At 47.0% G+C, this 25,127-nt stretch overlaps 1 protein-coding gene across 1 annotated transcript; it reads right to left on the reverse strand.

Moving 5' to 3' along the window:
- Nucleotides 1–898: 898 nt before the first annotated feature.
- Nucleotides 899–24,037, reverse strand: FKBP6 (FKBP prolyl isomerase family member 6 (inactive)). The gene is made up of 9 exons (XM_031432719.2): nt 23,829–24,037; nt 23,616–23,733; nt 23,112–23,201; nt 21,884–22,086; nt 20,622–20,741; nt 14,718–14,912; nt 14,484–14,593; nt 13,299–13,391; nt 899–1,365 (listed from the first exon to the last, which is right to left on the reverse strand). Exons 1-8 carry the CDS (start codon nt 23,883–23,885, stop codon nt 13,301–13,303), a joined length of 984 nt encoding a protein of 327 aa, XP_031288579.1. The 5' UTR covers nt 23,886–24,037; the 3' UTR covers nt 899–1,365; nt 13,299–13,300.
- Between the last annotated feature and the right edge of the window lie 1,090 nt (nt 24,038–25,127).

Below are 25,127 nucleotides of genomic sequence, written 5' to 3' on the forward strand. Positions count from 1 at the left end.
CTTGGCCACAGGAGCCGGTCCCAACACCCAGCACAGACCAGTCTTTACGGAGCAATTGTGTTAAGCAGCTGAGGCAACAGAGATGCTGAGAGCCGCTCCCAGCCGGTCACTGGCCCCACCCAGGGCAGCCGCCCCGGCCACTTGCTGAGGCCCAGGCAGTCCTTGGTTTCTCTGGGCCGCCAGGTTGGCCTGGAAGCGCAGAGTGAGCTATGTCGCCACCTATTGCCCGGTCAGCTCAGCAAAAGCCAGGAGGGCCTCCGGCCTTGCTGAGAGGGAAACAGCCCAAACCCTATTGCAGAGGTCAGCAGCCAGCTCAGTCTGGAAAGGGGAGGGTCCCTGACCACCTCTCTGAAAGGGTTGCCCTCCAAGTTAGGCCATCCCAGCCAGCCCCCTGCAGCCGGGAGGCAGGGAGGCCCTGGGTCAGTGTCTTAATCTAAGCCAGTCTCTTCCTTCCCGGGTAAGTGAGGGAGCCCCCTCCCTCGCTCACCTCCCAGAGTTGTGCCAGGAATGAGCTGCAGGGATGCGGTGAGGCCCCGGGGACTCCTCAGGTGGTGGCTGTCATCACCCAGCACCACACTGTCCAAGACGCCACGGGGAGGCTGGCTCCACGACACTCACGACACACATTTTGCAAGACCCGAGGAGTACAGAGTACAGGAGGACTGACTGGCTCTAAGGTTTCCAATTAACTGTCTCAAAACAGCTCCCCACAGAAGGGAGGTTTCAGGGGAACCCCAATCCAAATGCACAAGCATTTTACTGTGAGGTCAGTCAACAAGAGCTGCTCTGGCTCCAGAAGACGAACCCAACTCCCACTCGCGATGATCCGACTGGTCCCTCTACTCCACCTACTGACTTTACAAATTTAGGGGAATTCACACAATTAACTTACACTGGATCTTGCAAGGACAAGGAAGTGTTTTACTTACAACAAAAACATCTGTAACATAATTCTCTCCCTTCAAAGCAGGGAACCCTATAAAATACACAGAGATCTCTCTTTGTATTTCCCAGGACATTAGCGGTGGGAAGGGGTTGGGATTGGGAGAAAAGCCAAGGCTATTTTATTTGGAAAAAAACAAGAAACTATCTCAAAAAACGCATTTTTCTACTCGTCAGTAGCTACCCATTCCCCTCCTCTGTATGAAAACGTGAAAACAGAAAACATCGCCTGTGAAGACACTCTGGTGTCACTCAGAGGTGAGACAGCAGCCTCAGGCTGTGGAATCCCAGCCCCTCTTCCAAGCAGGTCACTGCCACTCAGTATGCCCTGGGGAGTTCTTTCCAAAAAGCCCCCTCCACACCCCTACAACGATGGAGAACTCCTGGCAGCCTCGATTCTCTTGCTTGTAGTTAGCGGAGGATCTAGGAATCAAACACAGCAGTCAGAAACACAATAGGACTCGGACATCCCAGAAGGAATCAAAGCCCATCCCAGGTCTGTGGTGACGGGTCCAGAGGGGAGTCAGGGACAGATGCCATCGCTGCACGGGGTGGGTTCTGAGAAATGGTGACCATTAATATGGTGGCTTTGAAACTTCAAGTCAAGAACATGGGATGCAGTCTCAGAAATCAGAACAGAAGGGACCCTAGGAACATCCAGTTTGACTTCACTTTTCAGATGAGATCCCAAATAAATAACCAACTCCCAAATGCTGGCAGAGCTTTATTCATTAGTCTTGCTCAACTGCTCCACCAGGACTTACACTTTCTCAGCTGTTTAGAGATGTGGAAAATGCCCCGAAGAGCCAAACACACAGGCAGCTGCTTCTCAATGGGGCACACGAAAGATCTGTGCCACACTGAGCAGCATGAGCCGCACAGGATGTGACCAGACAGGAAGGCTAGACAGGCCTCGCCTGGGCAGCTCCACAGGACTGCCAGCTTCACACCACGCACCTCTGTGAGTTGATGGCAGAAACTCAGGGTGGCAGTTTATCTGCAGCCAGGAGACTGGACTTGACTCCTGGGTTCCACTATTTCCGGCTCTGTGATCCTGGGTAAGTCACACCTCCTGTTTCCTCACCTGTAACACATGCCTGATTCTATGTACTTCACTGAGCTGTTACAGGACCAGTGTGACACTGTCTGGAGGAGGGGACACAAGGAAAGCCAGTACAATGGTCGATGGTTCTGCAGTCCCTGCCTGGCCCACCATCCCTCCCCAACTCCCCAGAGCGGAACGCTGGCCCCAGGGCCACATAAAATGCCACACACGGGTGGGTACTGGCTGGATGTGCCATCCCAGCCTCCTGTCACGGTGTGAGCAGCTGTCTGGGCCATGCTGTGTGTGTATCCAAGCCCAAGCAAAGTCATGGAGAAACAATGGGATCTTGTGATAGTCTGTGATGCAACAACACTGAGAAATGTCCAGCCATGGGGCCAAAACCAACCGGACGTGCCCTCTGGTCACCTGTAACTGCCATCCAGCTTGAGTCCCAACAGCGCCTGAAGTGCTCAGGCCCAGGACTGACAGCGAACCAGGCCTCAGTCAGTGAGGAGAGAGGGAGGCCTGGGGGGGCACTGATGAGGCCGGATTTAATTATTCCACCACTAGTGCCACCTCTGCTACACACACGTGCAAGACTCGCCGTACTGTTAAAGTGAGGAGTGACTCTGCTTTACACAGAATTCAACTCTTTGTCCAGCCGATTATAAATGGTAAAAGCACTAGAAGGAAACAAGACAGTTCTTCTCAATTAAGAAAGGGAAAGGCAAAGAAACAAATGAGAAGATGCTGACCAGTCACTAGTAACCAAGGAAAAGCAAATTAAAACATCAGAAAGGTGCACTGAGGCCCCTTCCACTGGTAATCTCACTTCCTGAAATCCTTTCAACAGAAACAGAAGTACCCTGAGTACCCTAAGGACTTTAACTTGGTAGGTACCGCCTCTGCCCGCCAGCTGGGAACCCCCTGCTCTCCTCCTGGGGCTCTGGGGCTCTCCTTTTGCTTTCTCCCAAGTCCGAAGGTCCCCCCACAAACTCTTCCCTCTCAAGCATCAGGCAACCTGAGGAAAACAAAAAAATTCCTGCTAACCTATGATGAAGAACAAATTTAGTTTCCTTCTGCCTCAAATTCTCCTACTCCATTTGAAGGTCTTCCATTACAAAAATGCCCCATTATTTTCTTAGGGAAGGAAACGTTCTTTTGTGTAAGAGGAACTCCGCCACTCTCCCAAAGCAACCAATTAAAAATGCACAATATTTCTATCCTGCCACAAAGATTCAACGTTATAAACCATAACAATAGGTCAAAAAGTGGAAAAAAAAAAGCCTATCTTTTTGACAGGAAGGCATTTGATAACAATAATTCCTGATAAAAGCCTTTAGTTTAAAAACATTTCCCTAATGTTACAAAAAGAAGAATCTCTTTCAACCAAAAGTCAGCCTCATGCTTAACAGTGTAGAAGCAACAGTTCCAACAGCTACAGTTGTGAAAGACACGGGTACTCAAGAGTCCTCACCACCATTTAACACTGTTCTAGAAGCACTCAGCCCCCGTAGTTAGGTGGGCTCGGAAGACAGTAAGGGGGGCGTATAGCTCAGTGGTAGAGCGCGTGCTTAGCATGCACGAGGTCCTGGGTTCAATCCCCAGTACCTCCATTAAAATAAGTGAATCAATCTAATTATCTCCCTCCACCAAAAAAAAAAGAAAAAAGAAAAAAAAAAGAAGAGCCGTAGATGGCAGGACAAGTTTACCATTACTTGTACATAATGAGCACATGCCTAGAATATCCAGGGAAGGAACTGACATAACTAATAACTATCAAAAAATTGAAAAATTCAGAAAGGTTTTGGTTAGAGAGAAACAAAACAGAAAATTTATAGAAAGAACATATGACTTGTAAACATGTGAAAAGATACCTGATCAGGGGGCAGATCCCACTTCAGATGCACCAAACTGGCAAATATGAAGACCTCTAACCATATAAGTGATGGCAAAGCTATGGAATGGAATTTCAGACACTATCAAAGGGGATGGCAAGTGGTACAGGCACCTGAGAGGTCAATGATTCCTGGTTCTGTTGAAGATACACATACTACCACCCAGTGACACAACAGTTAAATAAATAGCATGGAAAACTCAGGTATGGGGACAACTACGTCAGCTCCCATCCATCCATCCATCCTTCATCCATCCATCCCTGCTAAGAACATGATGATTAGCTGACTGTCATGCTATTTTTTCTACTTTTGAATAGGTTTGAAAATGTCCATAATAAAAATTTAATCATCAAGTGAAAAAAAAACTGTTTCAATCTAGTCTGTGTCCCATGAAAGACTGTAGAAATAAACACTGTAATCAGTATTCACTCAGCACAGACATGTTCCCGAAAATGTGGACTGGTGGAGAAAACCTCTGGATCAGACACTGGGATTTTATGAGGCTCATTAGCTGAATTTTCATATTGAAACCAATAAAAAGGAACACTTTAGCATAAATAAAAATGTATCAAAGTAGCAAAGTTCCCATTTCATTTTAAAAAGCCAATACTCAGAGCACACCAGAGTGCAAAGACAGAGAGAAAAGACACCATGTCACCAGGGCCCACGGAAAGAGCAGCCCGGGGACTGACAAAGACACAATAAGTCAGACTCAGGCAAGGAGTACAGACAAAGGTCCAGCAGGGTGGACTCCTGCTGAATATATTAATATGAAACAAGCTGCTTCTGAGGAGAGTAAACTCCCGGCCTGGGGAAAGGGCACAGTCGCTGAGAAACAGAAACTCAAGCAATGATACAATCAGGGTCCACTATAGCTGCACAAAATAATGTTCAGTAATCAAAGAAGAGTGTGAAAATGTAACTGAGAAGGCAGAGAAGTGATGTAATCCTGGAGCCAGAGGCTGCAGAACCCGGGACGTTTGTGTTGGAAATCTGAGGACAAAGAGCTGAGAATCAGGGCAGGGAAACTGGAGTTCCCACGGCGTCGGGTACCAGCCCTGCTTGTCCCGCAGCCCTGTCCTATGCCCTCTCATCCCACAACAGTGAACCAGAGTAAGGGGACAGATGTGAACAGCATCTGTGAGAAGGCTCAAGAACAGCGAGCCTTCACCTTTTATGGTCACAGAGCCATTTGAAAAAACTGATGAAAGCTATAGGTCCCTCTTCAGAAGATGCACAAAAGTTACACATAAAGGTGCAGATTCAGAGACCCTCCTTGAAGCCATTTAACTGGTTCTTTTTCTCAAAATGTTACTCAGTCAATCAGAAGAACCGAGTCTAGGTATCTCAAACATCCAACTGAGTGAGAAGAATCTTACAAGCAGCCTGAGCTCACCCACACTACCCGATGTGATGTTCTGGCCCCACCCCCACCCCCAGCTGGCTGTGTCCTCCATCCTGCCCCTCCTGCTCCTGCCACCCTGCCTGGCAGCCGTGCAAAGCCAGCTCTCACTGCTGCACCCACCTTCACCTGCCTGGCCCCACCTTGGCCCTGGGTTCTCTGGTGGCCTGTTCCACACTGACTCTTCCTGCTGCAGTCCCCTGGGCCTCCCTGCTGGTCCTCCGGGCCAGCAAGCGGCTCCCTCCCTTGGCTACATCCCTCTATTTCTTCTTGCTGCTGGCATGAGTCAGGCATCCATCCCTACCTAATGCGAACACACATCAAGCTTTCTGAGTGGTCCCCTGAAACGTACCCTTTCTGGGTTTAAATTGAACCAGAGAGCACGCTAGGCCCCTTCCCCGACTTGAGGGTGGGTCAGGACTCACAGCACAGCCCTCCCACACTTCCTCCTACGACAACTGTCATAGCTCATGGCTGTCAGCTGCCACTGTGCCGCAGGGAAGGCAGCAGGATACCTGATCGAAGAGGGGGAAAGAGTGCCACCCGACCGCCACCCTCGCTTCAAAAAAAGGTTTATGTCACTCAGCACGTTATTGTTCTAATGACCACCCAGCCACTCTCCTCCTCCTCTCACGAGAACACCTTGAGAAAGCCGTCCACCCCACTGCGGTCTACAGACCAGCTGGACCATGTCACCTGGGAGCTGCTCAGAAGTACAAATTCTCAGCTGAATCGGAACCTCCGGGGAGGGAGCCCCGGAAGCTGCGCTGTAACAGCCCTGCGGGCTGTCAAGGGGCTGGCCCTGCAGCACTGGCTCACGCTCCCTCCTCTCCCACCTCCTGCTCACAACACACACGGGCGGGTGGGAGCACCCGGGTTCCCATGGCTCCACCGCGGCCGCAGTACGCTGGCAAGTCCACCGAATGTCCCTCAGTCCTTGTCTTTTGAGTCCTCTGTGCTGCTGGGTTTGACACTGCTAGTTACTCTATGAAATTCAACCCTCTAGAGGGTGTTCATTAAAAAAATGTTTTAACCTTCTCTGGTGTCAGACACCCTACTGAGAAGTGGTGGCAGCCATGGAATGGGTGTGTGCACAACTATTCAGGGGTTCATGCATCCCTCAAGCCCACTGGAGACCCCCAATTAAACCTCCCACTCCTTCTCCTGGTTCCATGTTGGTGCTCCCAGGGTCCATCCTTGGCCCCCCGCCTTCCTCTTTCTATACACCTTCCTGGATGACCTCATCACATGCCTGGATTTCACTGCCCTGCATATACTTGTGGCCACCACACACTCTCCAGCCAGGCTTCTTCTCTGACCCCCAGACTCACAGTCAACTGTCTGCTAGGCACCTCCACCCGGATGTCCTACCCGCACCTCAAGCTCCTTAGGCCCAAGCTAATAACACCTGCCCCAAGCCTCCTTCAGTCGGAAATACCTCTAGGGTCCCAGCAATCACAGCTGGAAATCTGGAGTTCGTTCCTGATTCTTTCCCCTATCCCGACAGCAAATCGTGTGACTGCGCCACCTGAAACAGTCCCTGACGTTCTCCCTCCTCCTCCTTGTCCCCACGTCTGTGCTCAGGCTCTCATCTGCTGGCTGAGAGGTCGGCTGGGACTGTCTCTTGGTTATAGTCCTCTCCCCTTACACCATTATTCCCCCAGCCACCAGAGGGATTGCTACAAGAGGAAACGCTCCAGCGAAGGCTGTTATGATGATCTCATTTGGGACAGAAGGGATTGGGTAGAGAAAACGTAGGATGTATGGTTCTAGGTTACCTTTAAAAGGAAATCTGTAGTTCCCAGTAGATGCTGCCACATAAAAGGGTGTGACACACAGAATAATGGCCCCCAAAGATGTCCACCCCTTAATTCACAGAACTAGCCACTATGTTACCAAACGGGGCAAAAGGGATTTTGTGATTAGATTAAGAGTACTGAGATGGGAGATAATCCTGGATTATCTGGGTGGGCCCAGTACATTCAGAAGGCTGCTGAGGGAGACAGAAGGTCAGAGTCAGAGAAGAAAATGTGACTACAGTGAAGCAGAGGGGAGGGAGGGGCTGAGAGAGAGATACTGACCAGGGTGGGAAGGGGGTGGTAGTCTGAAGATGCTATGCTACTGGCTTTGAAGTTGAAGGAAGGAGCCACTAGCCAAGGAATGCAAGCAGCCTCTACGGGCCACTTGTTACAGCAGCAACAGGAATCCAGCACAGAGTGATTTTCTTACACTCGTGACTATCACATTCAGCTCGCCAGTCATCACCACCACCAAGCCCTGTGACATATCAGGCTGCCCCAGGGAATTACAGAGCAAACGGCTGCATGTGTCTGTCACAGCCTTTCCTGTTCGGACTGTGACAATGACCGTGGTGGGGATGCTGTCACAGCAGCCGGGCAGACCACATCCTTGTGGACACACTTGTCCTGTGTGCCAGAGATGATCTGTGCTCATGGCTAGTCACCTCCTTTGTCTATCAGGTCTGAAAACCCTTCTCTGGGTTCTTGAAACCCTTAGACTCATCTGCGTTCACCTGGCTTCACCCTGGGCCTGTGACAGCTCCAGCAGAGCCCTCAGAGGGCAGTCAGGAGAACCAGGCCCAGCCTCATCTTCTTCTCCCTCAAGGGTCTCAAGGCACTTAGACACTCACTCGATGTTAATTCCTTACTGCCCAAGCTCCCTTCTTTCACAATTTGCCTGTATCCTTATTTACCTAAGTTGGTGTCTGAGATTACAGATGCCTGGAGGCAGGGCTTAGGCATCCAATTATGAATCCACGAAATTTAAAACATTTACCAACATCTGACGGGACCTAAGGAGGTGCACAGTGACCTCAAAAATCTGATCACTTCATCCTATAGACGATGAGATTGAAGTCCAAGGGGTTAAATGACTTTGCTGATGCCACAGAAAGCAAGTGAAGACTGAGAATCCAGATTTCCTATTTTTCCACGCCATAATGAAAGGTAAAGGGCATTTCAATAATCATGGATTTTGAAAATTAGAAAAAGGAACCTAGTTAGCTCCTGAAATTTACTTTAGTGACCCTCAGTGATACCTCATCCACTAGAGCACAGAACCCACTAAAGTAAATCCTAGTAGGAAGCAGGCGTGGGGCCCATTACCGCTGCCAAGACAGGATGCGGAGATGAAGGGGCCAAAGAAACTCTACCAGCGGAAACGTTTCCCAGGAAGGGGTATGGTGAAAAGGTGCCATGAAAAGTGGGGTTATTTATAGTCACACAACAAAGGGATGACTTCACTGACACCTCCTATCTGGGAGAAAAGGCATTTCACAGATTTCCTGAAGATCAAGAGACTGTGTCTAATGGTCTGCCTGGGAAACAACACGGCCCTCAGCTGACAAGAGGACGCCCTCCTGGCCCCGTTACCCTTGAGGAAACACACCTCCATTTGGAGGGGAAAAAAGGGGAGATGCAGGGAAAGAAAGTCAGAATTAGTAACGTGAAATTACAAAACTACGTTTAAACAACGGATTATTTATTCAGGACTCAGATGAGTCTAGCCGGAGGCATGAAATACCTTTACAGACTCAACAGCAGATTGAGAGCTTCTCCTTAATCCCTTTGGGAAGAAGGGGATCAAACAGATTCTCTGCTAGATCTGGTCACATACTGCGAGAGACGATGATCTGCTCCTAGGGTTTCCTGGCAACCGACCAGCCCAGGCTGGACACAGGAAGGCTATTTTGGAACCAGGGAGCCCCTGACCCCAGGGGACCCCTCTAGTCTCGCATCAGCACTGAGCCCTGCGGGACCCACAGCACCGGCGCTCACTCTGGGCAACTCTCTGGTCCAGGAATGAATGAATCCCAGGACCTCAACAGGAGTGGGACCGCCACAGCGTGGCCTCTACCTCCACCTGAGTCTCCTGGGAGCTGCTCTGACTTCCCAGAAAACATTTTTTAAAAAGTCTATTAAGATCCTCTTTCCCTGAGGCTAGCCAAGCAACATGGCTCGATCCTCTTAATTCTGTAGCTCAAAGGTTTCAGCTTCTCCTAAGCGTGGGAAGCAGGGAAGAGGGAGGAAATTCCTAAACACCTAAGAAAGGAATAAAAAATCCACAGGCAACCAGTGCTAACGCTCCAACTAAAGAAAGGAGTTGAATATGGTTAAAGCCTCAGACGGTTAAAACCATCTGGGGTTTACTTTTCTTTTTTCACTTTTTAAAATATTTAAGTACAGTCAGTTACAGTGCGTCAACTTCTGGTGTATTTTTCACCTCTTAATGGAGGCACTGAGCACGCCAAGCAGGTGTTCTTAACCACCCCCCAACAATTCAAATCAAATGAAAACAGTCAGTCATTTACACAAATGCACAAAGACCTCCACAGGGAAAGGGTCTAATTCTCTGAGCTTTCTTCCTTTCCCAACCCGTAAAATGGGGATAATTTCTCCCTCAAAAAAATGATGTGACGATTAAATGGGTTTACGGTCATTATGAAGCGCTAGAGACATGGAATGATGCTCAGACTCTAGGAAGAACTCTTCAGAAACCTTTTACATCCCAAGCGCTCCCGCTCACTCATTACAGACCTCTGCTTACTCCCACAGGTCAAACGCCAGACCAACCTCAATTCCAGAGACCTCACAGGACACAGCGATACATGCAACTGTATAAATACCCTAAACAACTAGAAGAACATACTTGAACTTTTATAACAGACATTAACATCCTTCACATGAAAAAGGGTTCTTGAGGGGAAGGTACAGCTCAGTGGTAGAGTGCATGCTTAGCATGCATGAGGTCCTGGGTTCAATCCCCAGTACCTCTGTTAAAAATAAATGAAATAAACCTAATTACTCCCCCCTCCAAAAAAAAGAAAAAGTGTTCTTACAAAACAACAAAGACCCAAAAGAAGAGTGAGCAAAAGATATCGACAGCAATTTGCATAAAGAACAGAGGGCCAATAAATACACAAGAAGATGCTCAACTTCACTAAGAAATTGGGGGTACACAGAGTAAAATAATACAGCACCTTTACCCAATATCTTAGGGGAAAAAAATCCACCTGAGGAAAATCTGGGACACTAGCATAGGAGTTGGTACTCAACACAAAGCCCTCACCTCTGGCATTTAAGGGTCCCAAAGCATTTCGGTTGCCCCCACCTGTTCAACCTTTAGAAGAATGAGTCAAGAAGCTCTGTCCAGGACACAACATTGTAAAATGATTATAAATAAATAAAAAATGTTAAAAAAAAAAAAAAAAAGAAGCTCTGCCCAGGCAGACAGAGCTCCTGGTTAATTTCTTTTACTGCTTCATTCTTAAATGTGACAGGACAACCAAGAAACACCAACCATCTGTGGGAAGTCTGCAACATGGAAAAGAAAAACGTCAAAGCAAATGAACAGAAAAAATAAACATTTCAGAGAATAAAAGAAAATGTGCAAGAATGGTCCTTATCATTCAGAGATCCACAGGCAAATATTTGTGGATAAAGTGATGTGATTACAGGCACTCCACACACCCTAAACCAGGCCAGAGCCTTGCTTCGGGATTTTTCAAACCGGAGCTATCGTTGGTTCAGGAAGAGGAGGGAGGCGTGGGGTAAGGAAGAGCCCTCCCTCAGAGGGGCTGTGCGTACACGGATGGCCTGGCACTCCTTATGACAGGACAGAAGGAAGCAGAGAGGAGACCTACTCCCTGAGGTACTGGCCATTCAGCTCCTCCCCTGATTCTGTGAGCTCCCCCAGGACCCCCTCAGTACGCCTCTTTTCTAGCAGACGTGAGTTAAAGATGCAGTTCTGTTCCTGACAATAACACGAGTCCTGCAGTGATTTCATACTTGGTCCAACCCACACTTACTGAGCAGCAGTCATAGGCCAGGCATAGTTCCAGATGCTAGGAAGTACAAGGACGAGAAAGACATAGTCTCTGAGTTCAAGGCAGTCAGTCTACTGTAACCAGAGGCTTAGAGAGTATAACTCAGACAACTCCATCCCACCAGAACTAACATCTCACAAGGATGAGACAAGCCAGTAACACCTAACATCTCAGAAGACAAGAACGCATTTTAAATAATCTTAGTCAAAACTAGGTTGGCAACATAATCTAAAAGCCTAGACATTTTGAATGACTAACCAGGCTCAGGAACAACAGAAGAAAAGGGGTGCAGAGAGACCACCAACGACGCAAAAGCCAGAACGCGTCACCACCTCAGCGGCAGCGGGAGTCTGACGTCGTGGCCACTTCAGACCCCAACACAATCACAGCTGGTGACAAGACAAACTCGAGACTTAGGAATACCCGGGAAACCATCTAAAAATCTGGGGCTCCAGAACGCCTGCCAGACCCAGCAGACTCAGAAGGCTGGGCGGTGAGGACAATGGAAAGGAAACTTGTCACCCTGCTGGGATTTCCAAGATCCGCTTCTAGGACGGACCCGTGAAGAACTGGGTCTTCACTAAGCGGCAGGGCCTGCCAGGTCACAGTCCACAATGTCTGCCCAGGAGCCGCCAGGCCTCCTTTTCTCCTGGACACTGACAGCCACCAAAAGAGGAAAGTCCTCTGGGTCACGTCTCAGCTCAGGAGACTTGCAAATGCGCCAACGTCCCCGCAAGACCTGAAGGCCAGGGTCGCAGGGTCACGGCCAGCGATGACGGCAACGTTTACTTCTGATACCAACTGGCTGTTTCCGACGGGGCACGGACAGGGGTTTACAGATCACTGTGAAGGCGGCGGGGATGAATGGGCCTTTTCACTGCCGTCTGCTCTCCAGCCTTTTGCAGGGAGACGTGGGAAGCAACAAAGGAGAGATTTATCACCACTAGCCCGCTCAGCAGCTGTTTTCTTATTGTCCCTTGTTTAACTTCTCTCAAGAGAGCAGAGTTATCTCCCTGGCTAAGCAGGTGTTTAAGGCAGGTGATTTTATTTCCATCAGTTTTCCGAAGTCATGGTAAACCAGACTAGGGGGTTACATCATGTGGGGAAACCGGAACCGTGTGCCGCTGGATCACAGGGTGGGCGTGTGCGGCAGGGGGGACGGAGACTTCTGCTCCCTGCTGGTCTCACCCCCACATCTCTAATTCCAAGAGTAAGCAGTTTAAGAGTCTCTGCCCATCCCCCGCCCCCGACATCATGTCCTCTTTAACAGAGGAAAGTGAGGTTGGAGGCTTTCAGGAAAAACCAGACTAAGAAAAGCATTATCTTCAACATCCAAATAAATCATCACATTAATGACAACACTCAGTTTCACGTTCCAAGCTACTATGGCGGGGGTGGGAGGGTGCACACAACATGAACACACCTTTGTTTTCATCTTAAAGCTTAAGGCTTCCCAAACCTGTGAATTTATCATCCAGCTCTGGATGGACTTTCCGATCCTCTCTGGGGTCTCCTCTGTGCCAAGACCCCCAGCGAGTGCCTTCCTCCTGCACCACAGCCATCTCATCACCTTCAAAAAGGAACTTCTCTCCCACTGCAGCCAGCCAGCCTCACTGGCACATCCCTCACACAGACGGCCCCTGGCCCGTGATGACTCAACTTATGACTTCTCCACTTGATGATGGTGCGAAGTGGCATGCATTCAATAGAAACTCTACTTCAAATTTCGAATTTGGTCTTTGCCTGGCCGAGCAATCCATGGTCCCGTATGCTCTCATGACACTGGACAGCTAGCAGGAGCTCCCGGGAGAACCCCACTGCAAGGTGAACCACGAATACACCTACATCCCTTTTCAACCTGCACAGCCTCTGTTTCACCTCCAGGACAGTATTCAGTAAATTACATGAGGCAGTCAATGCTTCATGATAAAACAGCCTTTCTGTGAGACAATGTGGACCAACTGTAGACTCATGAGAGTGTTCTGAGCACGTCTGATGTGGGCGAGGCTATGTTAGGATGTTCCGGGAGGTCAGATGTATTAAATGTATTTCTGACCGACAATATTGTCAACTTATGGTGGGTTTAGTGGGACTTAACCCCACCGTCACAGGAAGATCTGTACTAGACAAAATCCTGAAGATTTTATGCTTCAGCCCTTTGCTTACCTTTAATTTTCTCCTACTGCAGAGACATTAGCACAAGGAGCAAACATTCGGTGACACATTTCTTTCTCTTTGTCTGTGTAGTCCCTGTAGTAGCTGCAGGGAGAAAGAGACAGCAGTGAGAGAAGGTCTGTCTTTGTAGGAGGTGACATCTGGTGGCTGGACTCTCTGCTTAGGTCCAGGAACACTGGAACCGAACTGGGAGGGGATGGAAGCAATGCTGGAGAGGGGGCGGGAGTGGAGAAACTGTTGGACAAAAAGCCCACCGTCTGAAAAGACGGCGGCCTGGAACGCCTGGAGCCACCGTTGGCGAGGCTGCAGGCCGAGTCTCACCGAGTGACTCCTCACACTCAGCAGCCTCTAACTTATCTTGAGATTCTTCTTGCTAAAGAATGGTCAGATTCCAAAATTTCTACATCTAACTTGACAGGATATTTATAAATACCAGAAAGCCTTAAAGACCTGAAATGCAACAATCAGATCCAAATATAAGAGGTACACACATCTCAGACTTTTTTTTTAATGTCAAAAAAGCTTTGACTAGCAATTTTGATTAAACGTTTAAAAACGTTAACAGGAGTAGAGAATCTCACCAATACAGAGGGACAAAAGAACACCTAAGAAAACCAACAGTGACTATAATATGAGGTCATGGATGATTAATTATTATATGTCAATATTTTCAAAGTTTTCTACAATGAACATATAATTTCTATAATCAGAAAAAGTTACATTACTGAAAAATTGGTATAGCAATCACTTGGGTAACAAGAGAGTCACCCTAAGGGTCTGACTCAGACCTGAAAGCCCCAATTCAGATCAAATCAGCATCCATAAGACTGCTTCCTGAGGTGCAGTGACAGCAGCAGTTCCCGGTTGGTGGCAAGTAGGGAAGAGTATCTGAAGAACATCGTCCTTTCTAAAAAGCCACACTGGCCACCTCTTCAGGGTGCTGACCAGTGGGGAGGACAAGGAGGCGGGCAATGGTCCAGACAGGTGTGGTCCTGCCTCCCTGGGGAGCTGCAGGTTTCGAGCAGTGAGCACTTCATAAAGTTGGCACTAGGGGGAGCTGCCTCCTAACACGTGAGGGCAACATCGCCTGGTCCTCTACCCAACTGGCCGGGCCAGAACGACAGCCACATCACACAGTGCCTTGTCTGTGTGCACTCCGGCAAACAGAGGTCGCACCTGGCCAGTTTCTTCAGCTCGTTGTTGATGTCATGATTGAAGGGCTGTTCCTTCTGGGCTCGGACTAGAAAATCCCGGGCCTTCTGATACTCAGTCATGAGGAGACAGGCCTGCCAAAGGACAGAATTTTAAAAGCACCCTTTAGGGAAGACAGCACTTTTGCAGTGCCCAAGGTGGACACCACTGCTGCCTTTCCTTGGGCATTCACTCCCAAGTCCCTGCCCTCCCACTCACCTGTCCACACCGGAAGAGGGCCTTGGCATTCTTCTGGTCAATGACCAGAGCCTGCTCTCCGTAGCGCAGGGCCGTGGTGGGTCGCTCCAGCTTCAGGTATGTAAAGGACAGGTTAAGGAGAACAAGGAGCTTGGCGGTCTCCACCAGGTGCTGCTCCTCAGAGGGGGCCGATCGCCGGTGGAGAAGCACCAAGGCCTATGGAGGGGAAGACAGGTGGTCAGGAGGAAGTGGTCTTATGTAGAGAAATTGCTAAGAATCCACACACATGCCAAAGACTATTAGAGCTGAAATGAGTTCAGCAAAGTTGCAGGGCACATGATCAATATATTAGAGTTAGTTGTATTTCTTTACTCTGGCACTAAACAATCCAAAAACGAAATTAAGAAAACAACTCCCTTTATAACAGCATCAAAAGAATAAAAGGGCAATAAATCAAAAGTGCAAGACTAATAGGCTGAAAACTAAAAAACATTGTCGAAAGAAATTAAAGAAGACATAAATAAATGGAAAGATAGCTCACATTCATGGATCAGAAGATTAATATTGTTAAGATACCCCAAAGTAATCTACACTTTCAGTGCAACCACTACCAAAACTTCAACAGCCTTTTTTTACAAAAATGGTCAGGCTGATTCGAAAATTCATATGGAAATTCGAGGGACCCCAAACAGCCATAACATTTTTAAAAAAGAGAGAGGGAGAGAACAAGGTTGGAAGACTCACATTTTCTAATTTCAAAACTTACTACCAAGCCAGTGTGGTTCCCATAAGGTCAGACACGTGGATGAGTGGGACAGACCCTACAACGCAGGCTGAGGGTCCACAAACAAGCCCACACATCTAGAGCCAACTCATTTTCAACAGGGTGCCGACACCGCTCGATGGAGGAGTAGCCTTTTCAACCAATGGTACCTCAATAAATGGATGTCAACATGAGAAAGAATGTTGTTGGATTCCTATCTCATACAACTTGCAAAAATTAACTCAAAATGGACCACAGATTTAAACATAAGAGCTCACCTGTAAGATGCTTAGAAGAAAACACAGGTGTAAATCTCTGTGGCCTCAGATTAATTATGACACCCAAAGCACAAATGTTTGCAAATTATATTTGATAAGGTCTAGAATCCATAAGGAACTTTTACAATTCAACAATAAAGACAACCAAATTAAAAGTGGGCAAAGGGTTTGAATAAACATTTCTGCAAAGAAGGTATACAAATGGCAAATAAGCACATGAAAAGACATTCAACATCATCAGTCATCAGAAAAATGCAAAATCAAAATCACAATGAGATACCACTTCACACCCACTAGGATAATTTTTTAAAAATGGAAAATAAGCATTGGTGAGGATGTGGAGTAACTGGAATCCGCGTACTGCTGGTAGGAATGTGAGAAGTTGCAGTCATCATGGAAATATGACCCAGAAATCGCACTTCTAGGTACATCCCTAAGAAAACAGAAAACATAAGTCTACACAGAAAAACTTGTACACAAATGTTCATAGCAACATTATGCTAACTCACAACAGCCCCAAAGTGGAAACAGCCCAAATGTTCACCAACTGATGAACAAATAAAAGGCAGCAAGATTCACACAACACAGTGTGTTATTCAGCCATAAAAAGGAATGAAGTGCTGACAGCTGCTACAACATGGATGAACCTTGAAAACATTATGATCAGTGAAAGAAGCCAGTCACAAAAGGATAAACTACATGATTTCACTGATTGAAGTGCCCACAGTAGGCAAGTTCACAGAGACAGAAAGTGGAACAGAGGCTACCAGGAGCTGGGGGGAAGGAGAAACGGGGAGCTACTGTTTAACAGGTAAAGAACTTGAGTCTGAGGTCATGAAAAAGCTCTGGAAATAGGTAGTGGTGATGGTTGTGCAATGTTGTGAATGTTCTTGATGCCACAGCATTGTACGCCTAAAAATGCTTAAAATGGTAAATTTTATGTTATGCATATTTTAACCACAATTTAAAAATATATATACATTTTAAAAGGAATAAAGTGCTAATACAAGCTACCACGTGGATGAACCCTGAAAACATTTTGCTCAGTGAAAGCAGCCAGACACGAAGGACAGCATATCTGATGATTGTCTCTACGTGACAAGTCCCAGACAGGCAAGTCTGTAAAGAGGGAAAGTAAAACAGGGATTGCCAGGGCGCAGGAGGGAATGGTGAGTAACTGCTAGTGGGTACGGGGTTTCTTTCTGGATGAGATGTTCAGGAAGGAGACAGTGGTAGCAGCCATACGACCCTGTGAATATACTAGAACCACTAACCTTACACTTAAGTGGGAATTTTATGGGATGTGATTTATACCTCACCAATAATAAATACATGGTTCTGGGAAGACTGGACAGCTACATGCAAAATACCCAAACTGGATTACTTTCTCACACCATACAAAAACATTCAATATGGATCCAAGATTTAAAATGACCTGAAACCATAAAATTTCTAGAAGAAAACTTGGCAATATATTCTTTCACATCGCTCTGAGTAACTTCTCTTTGGATATGCCTCTTCAGGCAAGGGAAACAAAAGCACAAATAAACAAATGGGACTATATGAAATTAAAAAGCTCTGGCTCAGCAAAGGAAACTACCAGCAAAAAGAAAAGGCTGCCAATGAACAGGAGAAGGTATTTGCAAACAATACATGCAATATAGAAAATACATAAAGAACTACAACTCAACAGCAAAAAAAACCAAATAATCTGATTAAAAAATGGGCAGAAGATCCAGACAGACATTTTTCCAAAGAAGACATGAAGATGGCCAACAGGCACATGAAAGGATGCTCAACATCACTAATCATCAGGGAAATGCAAATCAAAACCACAGTGAGATACCACCTCACACCTGTCAGAATGGCTGTTATCAAAAAAGACAACAAATTAAAAAGGGTTGCCGAGGAGCTGGAGAAAAGGGAACCCTCCTACACTGTTGGTGGGAATGTAAATTGGTGCAGCCACTATGCAAAACAGTAAGGAGGTTACTCATGAAATTAAAAATAGAACCACCGTATGATCCAGCAATTCCACTCCTAGGTATTGACCTGAAGAAAACGAAAACACCAATTTGAAAAGACATACGCATCCCAATGTTCGTAACAGCATTATTTACAATAGTCAAGATATGGAAGCAACCTAAGTGCCCCAAAATAGTTGAATGGATAGAGAAAATGGGTATATACACACAATGGAATATTATTCAGCCATAAAAAAACGAACTCTTGCCATTTGTGACAACATGGATGGACCGAGGGAGTATTAAGTGAAGTGAAATAAGACAAAGAAAGGTACTGTATGACTTCACATATATGCAGAATCTGAAAAGCAAATGAACAAACACAACCCAACAGAAACAGAGTCACAGATACAGAGAGCAAACATGTGGTTGCCAGAGGGAGGGGTGGGAGAAGGAGAGAAAGAGACGAGGGAGACGAAGAGGTACAAACTTCTAGTTGCAAAATAAATGAATCATGGGTACGGAATGTGCAGTGTGGGGAACACAGTCAATAACTATATAGTATCTTTGTATTCTGACGGTAACTAAGCTTATCAAGATCATTTTGAAATGTACAGAAATAACAAATCACTATGTTATGTAATAGAAAGTAACGTAGTGCTGTAGGTCAATTATACTTCAGAAACAAATTCATAGAAAAAGGTCAAATTCGTGGTTACCAGAGGCAAGGGAGGGGGAGTTGGAGGAAGGTAGTCAAAACATACAAACTTCCAGTTATAATATGAGTAAGTGTTAGGATGTAATGTACAGCATGATGAATATAATTACTACAGCTTATGTTATATACGAAAGTTAAGAGAGTAAATCCTAAGAATTCTCATCACAAGGAAAAATACATTTCTTTTCTATTTCTTTAATTTTGTATCTATATGACGATGGGTGTCCCCTGAACTTACTATGGTAATTATTTCATGATATATGTTAAGTCAATCACTATGCAGTACACCTTAAGCTTATACAGTGCTGTATGTCAATTATATCTCTATAAAACTAGGAAAAAAATACACACAAACAGCACTGTAAAATTTAAGAACACCAGAGGAAAAAAGATCCTTAAAATCTCTACAGAGAAAAAAATTAGGTCACATATAAAGGAAGAGGAAGGTAAATGGTATCAGAATTAATAGCAATTATAACCATAAATCAAAAACACAGTAGATTCACAAAAACCAAAAAGAAGAGAACTCAAGCATAATACAAAAGAAAACCATCAAACCACAAAAGGAAAAACAAAAAGAAAGGAACAAAGAAGAAATACAAAATCAACCAACTGGAAAACAAGATTGAAAATGGTAATAAATACATTACCTATCAATAATTACTTTAAATGCCAATGAACCAAATGTGCCAATAAAAAGACAAGAGTGGCAAATTAGAAAATAAAACAAGAGCCTGCAAGGTGCTGCCTCCCAGAGACCACATTAGGGCAAAGGATGCACACAGACTGAAAGTGAGGGGATGGAAAAAGATATTTCAGGCAAATGAAAAGACTTGGTTGCGATTATAAATGCAAGAATAGAACAATACTGTTCCTCAAAATCTGAGGGACGGTGACTGCATCCTATAATTCCTCACTCAGTTATGCTACCTGTTGAGTGGGAGGTCTACCTTTAGATGCGTAAGGCTTTTTATGGGAAAGTTTTTTCCCCCCAAGTGAGCAGGCTTGTTCTCAAGAGGCCGTGATTCAACCTAATCGTAAGCCCAAACCTGGACCTTCCAAGCTTAGGACCCTGGCCTTGCCCGCAAGCCCGGAGACGACCAGCATGCGGCTCTCCCTTTCTGGGAGAATGCATGGCGGATGCTGTCAGCCGCCCACCCAGCATCTATTTCCCGCCTCTCCTAACAGAGCCTCCATCTCAGTCAATGCAGCAACGTACTAATGAAACAATGTTCCCCAGCACCCTATACAAGTACAGCTAAGGGTGTGCATTTACCACAGCTCTGCCCAAGGAGAGATGAAGGGGGGGGGACTTCTGGAAAGCTCTTAACATTAACAAACATGCTGGATTCCTCCCCTCCCTTCTTCCTGCGCAGGTGACTGTGTGATGCTGCAGGCTGACTGATCAACTTGAGGGTAAAAAGACAAAGACATTTAAGGGCAGCTGAGCCTGGGTATCTGGGCATCTGGAACCTGGATCTGATGGCTTTGTGGAACTGCCATGCCAGTTTTTGACTGCCTGCCTTTCTATGCGAGCAAAAACTAAGCCTCTAGTTTATTTGCGGTACTGTTTTTCAGGATTCTGTGGCTTACAGCTGAATGCAAACCCTGAACGTTTAGGCTCAGTATGCAAGTGAGACAAATCAGAATGTCCCTCTATACTCTAAACTCTAGAACCAAGGGCACAAAGTGTGGCACACAACGCGCTCATGACAGTTGCTGAATGCGTTACAAAGCAAATGGCAAATTTCTGCCAGTAAGACCTCCACGAGAACCCAAATCACAATCAGAAGCTTGGTGAGAACGCACTCAGAGAGTTAGATAAATTTTCACTGTATGAAGAAGACAAATGGGGTGGAGAAATCAGTTGGTAGGGGACCCAAAGCCAGAATGAGAATCTTAAAAATCTTTTCATTGAAATACACACATACAGTTAAGTACAAAAACAAGTGTCCAGCTCAATGAATTTTCACAACCTGAACACACCCATGTGACCACATCCAGATCCAAACACGGAACATTCCCAGGCTCCCCCAGACCCTGTGGCCCCTCTCTCCCAGTCCCTAGCCCTCTGGCAGGAGGATTTTTAAATGAGATTTTTCTTAACAGTTGCACATGAAAAGTAGCAAAAGAGACAAAGTCTGAATCTCTTAAATAAGGAAATTTTCGGGGTCTAAACTTATCCTTCAGAAGCATTCTTACCCGTTTGTATCTCACTCTGGCATCATAGAAACGATTTTGGCGGAAAAGGTAGTTGCCGAACTCCCGTTCAGTAGCTGCCACTTTTAGGACCTTCTGAAGTGGAAACTCATCTTGTTGCTCCTGAGGATCAAAGACAAGGACACCCAGCAAGGAAACAAAGCCCCAGGGCCACAAAGCCAGTGCCATTACAGCCAGCAGTTCTCCTCCAGATCAGGAACTTCTGTTCACTGCTGCGTGCGGGCTAAGTACCTCTGCAGAAGTCACCCGTGTGGATTCCAACAGCAGGTGGGTGTCCTTCCCGCCCCTGCTTTACAGAGTAGAGCTGAAAGGAAGCCTATGCCTTCAGTCCTAGAGATGCTCCCTAAAAGAGCAATTTCTCATGGAATTAGAAACTGATGGAACTTGACAAGCACAAGTCAGGTCTCACGACACCCACTTATCCAGCATGCATTTGAGAGGTCCTGGTCTGCCTGGGGCCCTGCTGCTCTTTGTGGCCCTGATGTGCTACCCTGGGTACATATTAGAGTCACCAGTAGAGCCTCCTTTTTAACAGGTGTCCTGGCCCCACCCCCAAAGATTCTAAATCAGGACACAAGAGGTGGGACTCAGGTTATCTGCAAGAACCTCTTTTATGGAAAGATGAGAAAAAGACCCCTCATTGGAGGGGATGACACTTTAGCTGGGGGGAACATCATACACAGATGTAAACCTGGGGGGACATCTAAGGCCACACACTCAATGTGAGACAGTGTGACAAAGAGTACACATGACTGCTGGCGAGAAGCCCTCTCTTCGTGGGGTGAGAAAAGGCAGTTTTTAAGTTATGAGGACAGAGGCCATTTGTTCCAGTTTGCCTGGGATTGTCCCCATTTACACCTGATGTCCTGGTAGCCCACTCTGTTAATAGCTCCCTTCGCACTCAAGGGTCCTGGGTTGAACAATAAATCACACGGTCGCCCTAATTATGAGCTCTCAATGCTTGACTTGATGGAAACCCAACAGTGTTGAGAAGCAAACGTTCACCATCTTTCAGGGAGAACCCAAGTTCACCTGCTGGTCCATAACAAACCCTTGGCCTACACATGCACCCACACACAAGAGCCACTACTGAGACAGACACACGCTAGGAAGTGGCGGGACCCCCTCCCCCCACAGGAGCCTCCAGTGGAACCCGGGGCGGAGGATCAGCAGCAGGGTAAGATAATTACCAAAACCACAAACTCCTCCCTATTGAGTGCTGACACCTGTGCCCCAGAACTTACGGCTGAAAGGGCACAAAACTTGTCTGACTCAGCAGAGTCCAGGAAGTCAAGCAGCTCGATCTCAAACAAGACGGTGGTGTTTGGGGGGATGAGGGGAGGACAGCCCAGCGTCCCATAGGCATAGGTCGGTGTGAACAGAAACCTGGCCAGCTCTCCTTTCCGCATGCTCAGAAGGCCCAGTTCCATGCCCCAAAGTGTGATATCTGGAAGAAGGGACCAAAGAAAAAAAAAAAAAAGAAAGAAAGAAAACAAGAAAAAGAAAAAAGAAAGAAAAAAGTGGTGGAAGCTTACCCCATATTCTCTTTCAATGCTATCAATTTCTTCCCCTTTCAAATCCAAATCTCTCTGCATGGTATCCCAAGCCTTCTGCATTGTGGGCCCAACTCACTTTTCAGCCTTGTTTCTCATTGCCACCACCTTTCCCAGGCTCTGCAGCATTCTGGCCTCTACCACTCGGTTCATGCAGCTCCTTCCTACAACGCTGTTCTCCTTCCCCAGGGGAGCTTGGCTTCTACTCTGAGTGAACTCTTAGTCAACTTCAAGGCTCACTTCAAATGCCCTCTCTTCCATGAAGTCTTCCCTGATTTTCCGAGTTTGAATTAATCGTGCCTTCATTAAATACTCCCACAAAACACTTCTTATACCTCCCAGGGATTCCACCAGGTTAACTGTCTGAAGTATGTCAATCTCTACCACATTGGCCCTAGACCTTTTTTTTTCAAGTTTTACTTATTTATTTTTAATTTTTATTCATTTATTTTTAATTTTTGGGGGGAGATAATCAGGTTTATTCATTTTTATTTATTCTTTAACAAAGGTACTGGGGATTAAATCCAGGGCCTAGTGCAGGCTAAGCATGCACTCCCACTGAGCTATACTCTCCACCTGTTGACCCCAGACCTTCTAATCATCTGAGTACCTCTCTTTTCACCGTGCATTGTGGGTAGTAAACATTCAATAGGCGTTTACTCAATAAGCAAACCAAGAAAAACGCAGTACCCAACGATAAAGTCAGGATGCAAAGATAATCTTGCCAGGTAGGCCATTTCCCAAAGAGCTAGGTCTCATGGAGGAATGTGGGAGAAAATATGGCTGGTTTAGCCAAACCCAACCTCAGAAAAACCAACTCAGAGAATCTGTGCTCTGGGCAGTTTTCCAGTGCCAGGGTGTTGCCCTCACTAGTTCCTGAGAACAATCGCTTCTTTTCCAGCCCCTTATCTGAACTCACCCTCTCCGAGTTTCATGAGCCGAAGAGTTTTCCTAAAGCAATTAGAATCAAAAGGCTTGTCCATATGCTCCAGATATCCAGAATATTTCACTAGGACAAAAGAGACAGTGTGAGGAAAACGGACCAAAGACACCCATGCCTCCATGTCAAATCTCTTTAATTGTCACAGAAAAATAATGGAAGTACCAGCTGCCCTTAAACTGCCCCACACCCCAAGAGATAGGATAATTCTTTATGTAACGTTTGGATACCTGCCCTTTGGCTCTGAGGTTCAAGAGCTGGGCTGGTGGCCCCCGGAGAGCCCCTTGTTCACACAGGCCTCAGGCAAAGGGGAAATGGGTTCCCTCGCTTTCCCTTAAAAACCTGAATTCTAACAAAATTCATTTTTTTTAACGTGGCCCCCAAAGTAAAGTGCAGTGCAAAGCCTGCTGCCCGAGGAACCACCAGCACTTTGGCATCTTCAGCTTCCCGAGGGCAAATGGCACCTGAGGCCTCAGGCCTTACCGAGCACCGAAGCGTCGGGTGTCACCAGCTCTCCAGTGCCCTCTCGAATGACATCCTTCAGCACGCCCCGGTCCCCGGAAATGTCCAGCATCCTCTGACTTAACCGCTGGTACGGAGACTTGTGGGGAATGAAACACAAGATCTCGGAGCCCCCGGCCGGCACCCCGCCTCTGGCGGCCCTGGCTCCTGACTCCCGAGCGCCCAGGCCCTCACCTGGGTGGAGGCGTCCTCCCTTTGCAGGGCTCCCGGGTTCCGGGCGCTGCCCCCCATCTCCGTGCCGCCTGCCCCGCGGCCCCACCACCCTCCCACTGGTGGCGACTCGGGGGCCCCTTTGTACCTGGCTATCCGTGCCCGAAGGCGGCATTCCGTTCAGGTGCCGCGAGAAGGTGCTCATCACTGCGCTCCAACCGCAGCCAACCGCCCCCAGGTTGGCGCAGGGCGCTCTGGACCGCATGCGCAGACGCGCGGCAGGGCACGTGACGCGGCACGTGGCGGGGGCGCTCGGGGCTGGATCCCGCACGCGTCTGCGCAGAACAGTATGAGGCGCGCGACGGGGCGCTTCGGAGCTCAACTCGGCAGGTGTCGCGGGCGCATGGAGTTTGACCCAGCATCTGATGAGGGCGCGCAGAGCACGACGGGTGCTGGAGCAGGGGTGTATGGTGCACGTGACGAAGGCGTAAGGACCCGGTCACGCAGGTGGTGAGGACGGGCAGTGGGGCACGTGATGGGGTGGGTAGAGACATGGGTGCTTAGGCTGTGGGGGTCGTGGCTTGCAGGTCCAGAGCTCCTATTTCTTAACGCTCTGGAGACCATCTCCCATCTCTTATCTTTTCCATTCAGTGACTTCCCACCACACCTCCTGATGAGCGTAGTGTGGTATGACTACAGTATTTATTAACTGTAAAACAAAACGTCATTGAACTTGTAAACCTTTGAAGTTCTTTTAATAAGAATGTTCATAATTTATTAATACTGAATAAAAGAAGTCGGATGCAAAATAATACATACTATTGAATTCTCTTTATTTAAAATTCAAAACCAGGCCACATTAATCTACAATGCTAGGAGTCAAGATAGTGGCTGCCCTTATTAGGGGTTCTAGCTGGGGGGCACATGAGGAAGCCTTCTGGGTGCTGGAAACATTCTGTATCTTTTTTTTTTTTTTTAATGCTTACCACTTTATTATAAAGAATGCAAGAGAGGAGGGTATAGCTCAGTGGTAGAGTGTGTGCTTAGCATGCACGAGGTCCTGGGTTCAATCCTCAGGACTTCCATTAAAAAAGAAAAAGCCCTCCTGATAAAGGATACAGATGAGCAGTCAGGTGAAGAGGTATACAGGGTGAAGTCTGGAAGGGTCCGGAGTTCAGAGGCTTCTTTCCCCGGGGAACTGGGGTGCACTACTGTCCCAGCACAGGGATGCATTCACCAACCCAGAAGCTTGTCTGCATCTTGACCTGGAGAGTGTGTGTATATATACATATATGTTGTATCTCAAGTGTATGGTTAAGATTT

The sequence above is a fragment of the Camelus dromedarius genome, chromosome 24 (genome assembly GCF_036321535.1).
Source record: "Camelus dromedarius isolate mCamDro1 chromosome 24, mCamDro1.pat, whole genome shotgun sequence".
In the NCBI taxonomy this organism is placed as follows: Eukaryota; Metazoa; Chordata; class Mammalia; order Artiodactyla; family Camelidae; genus Camelus; species Camelus dromedarius.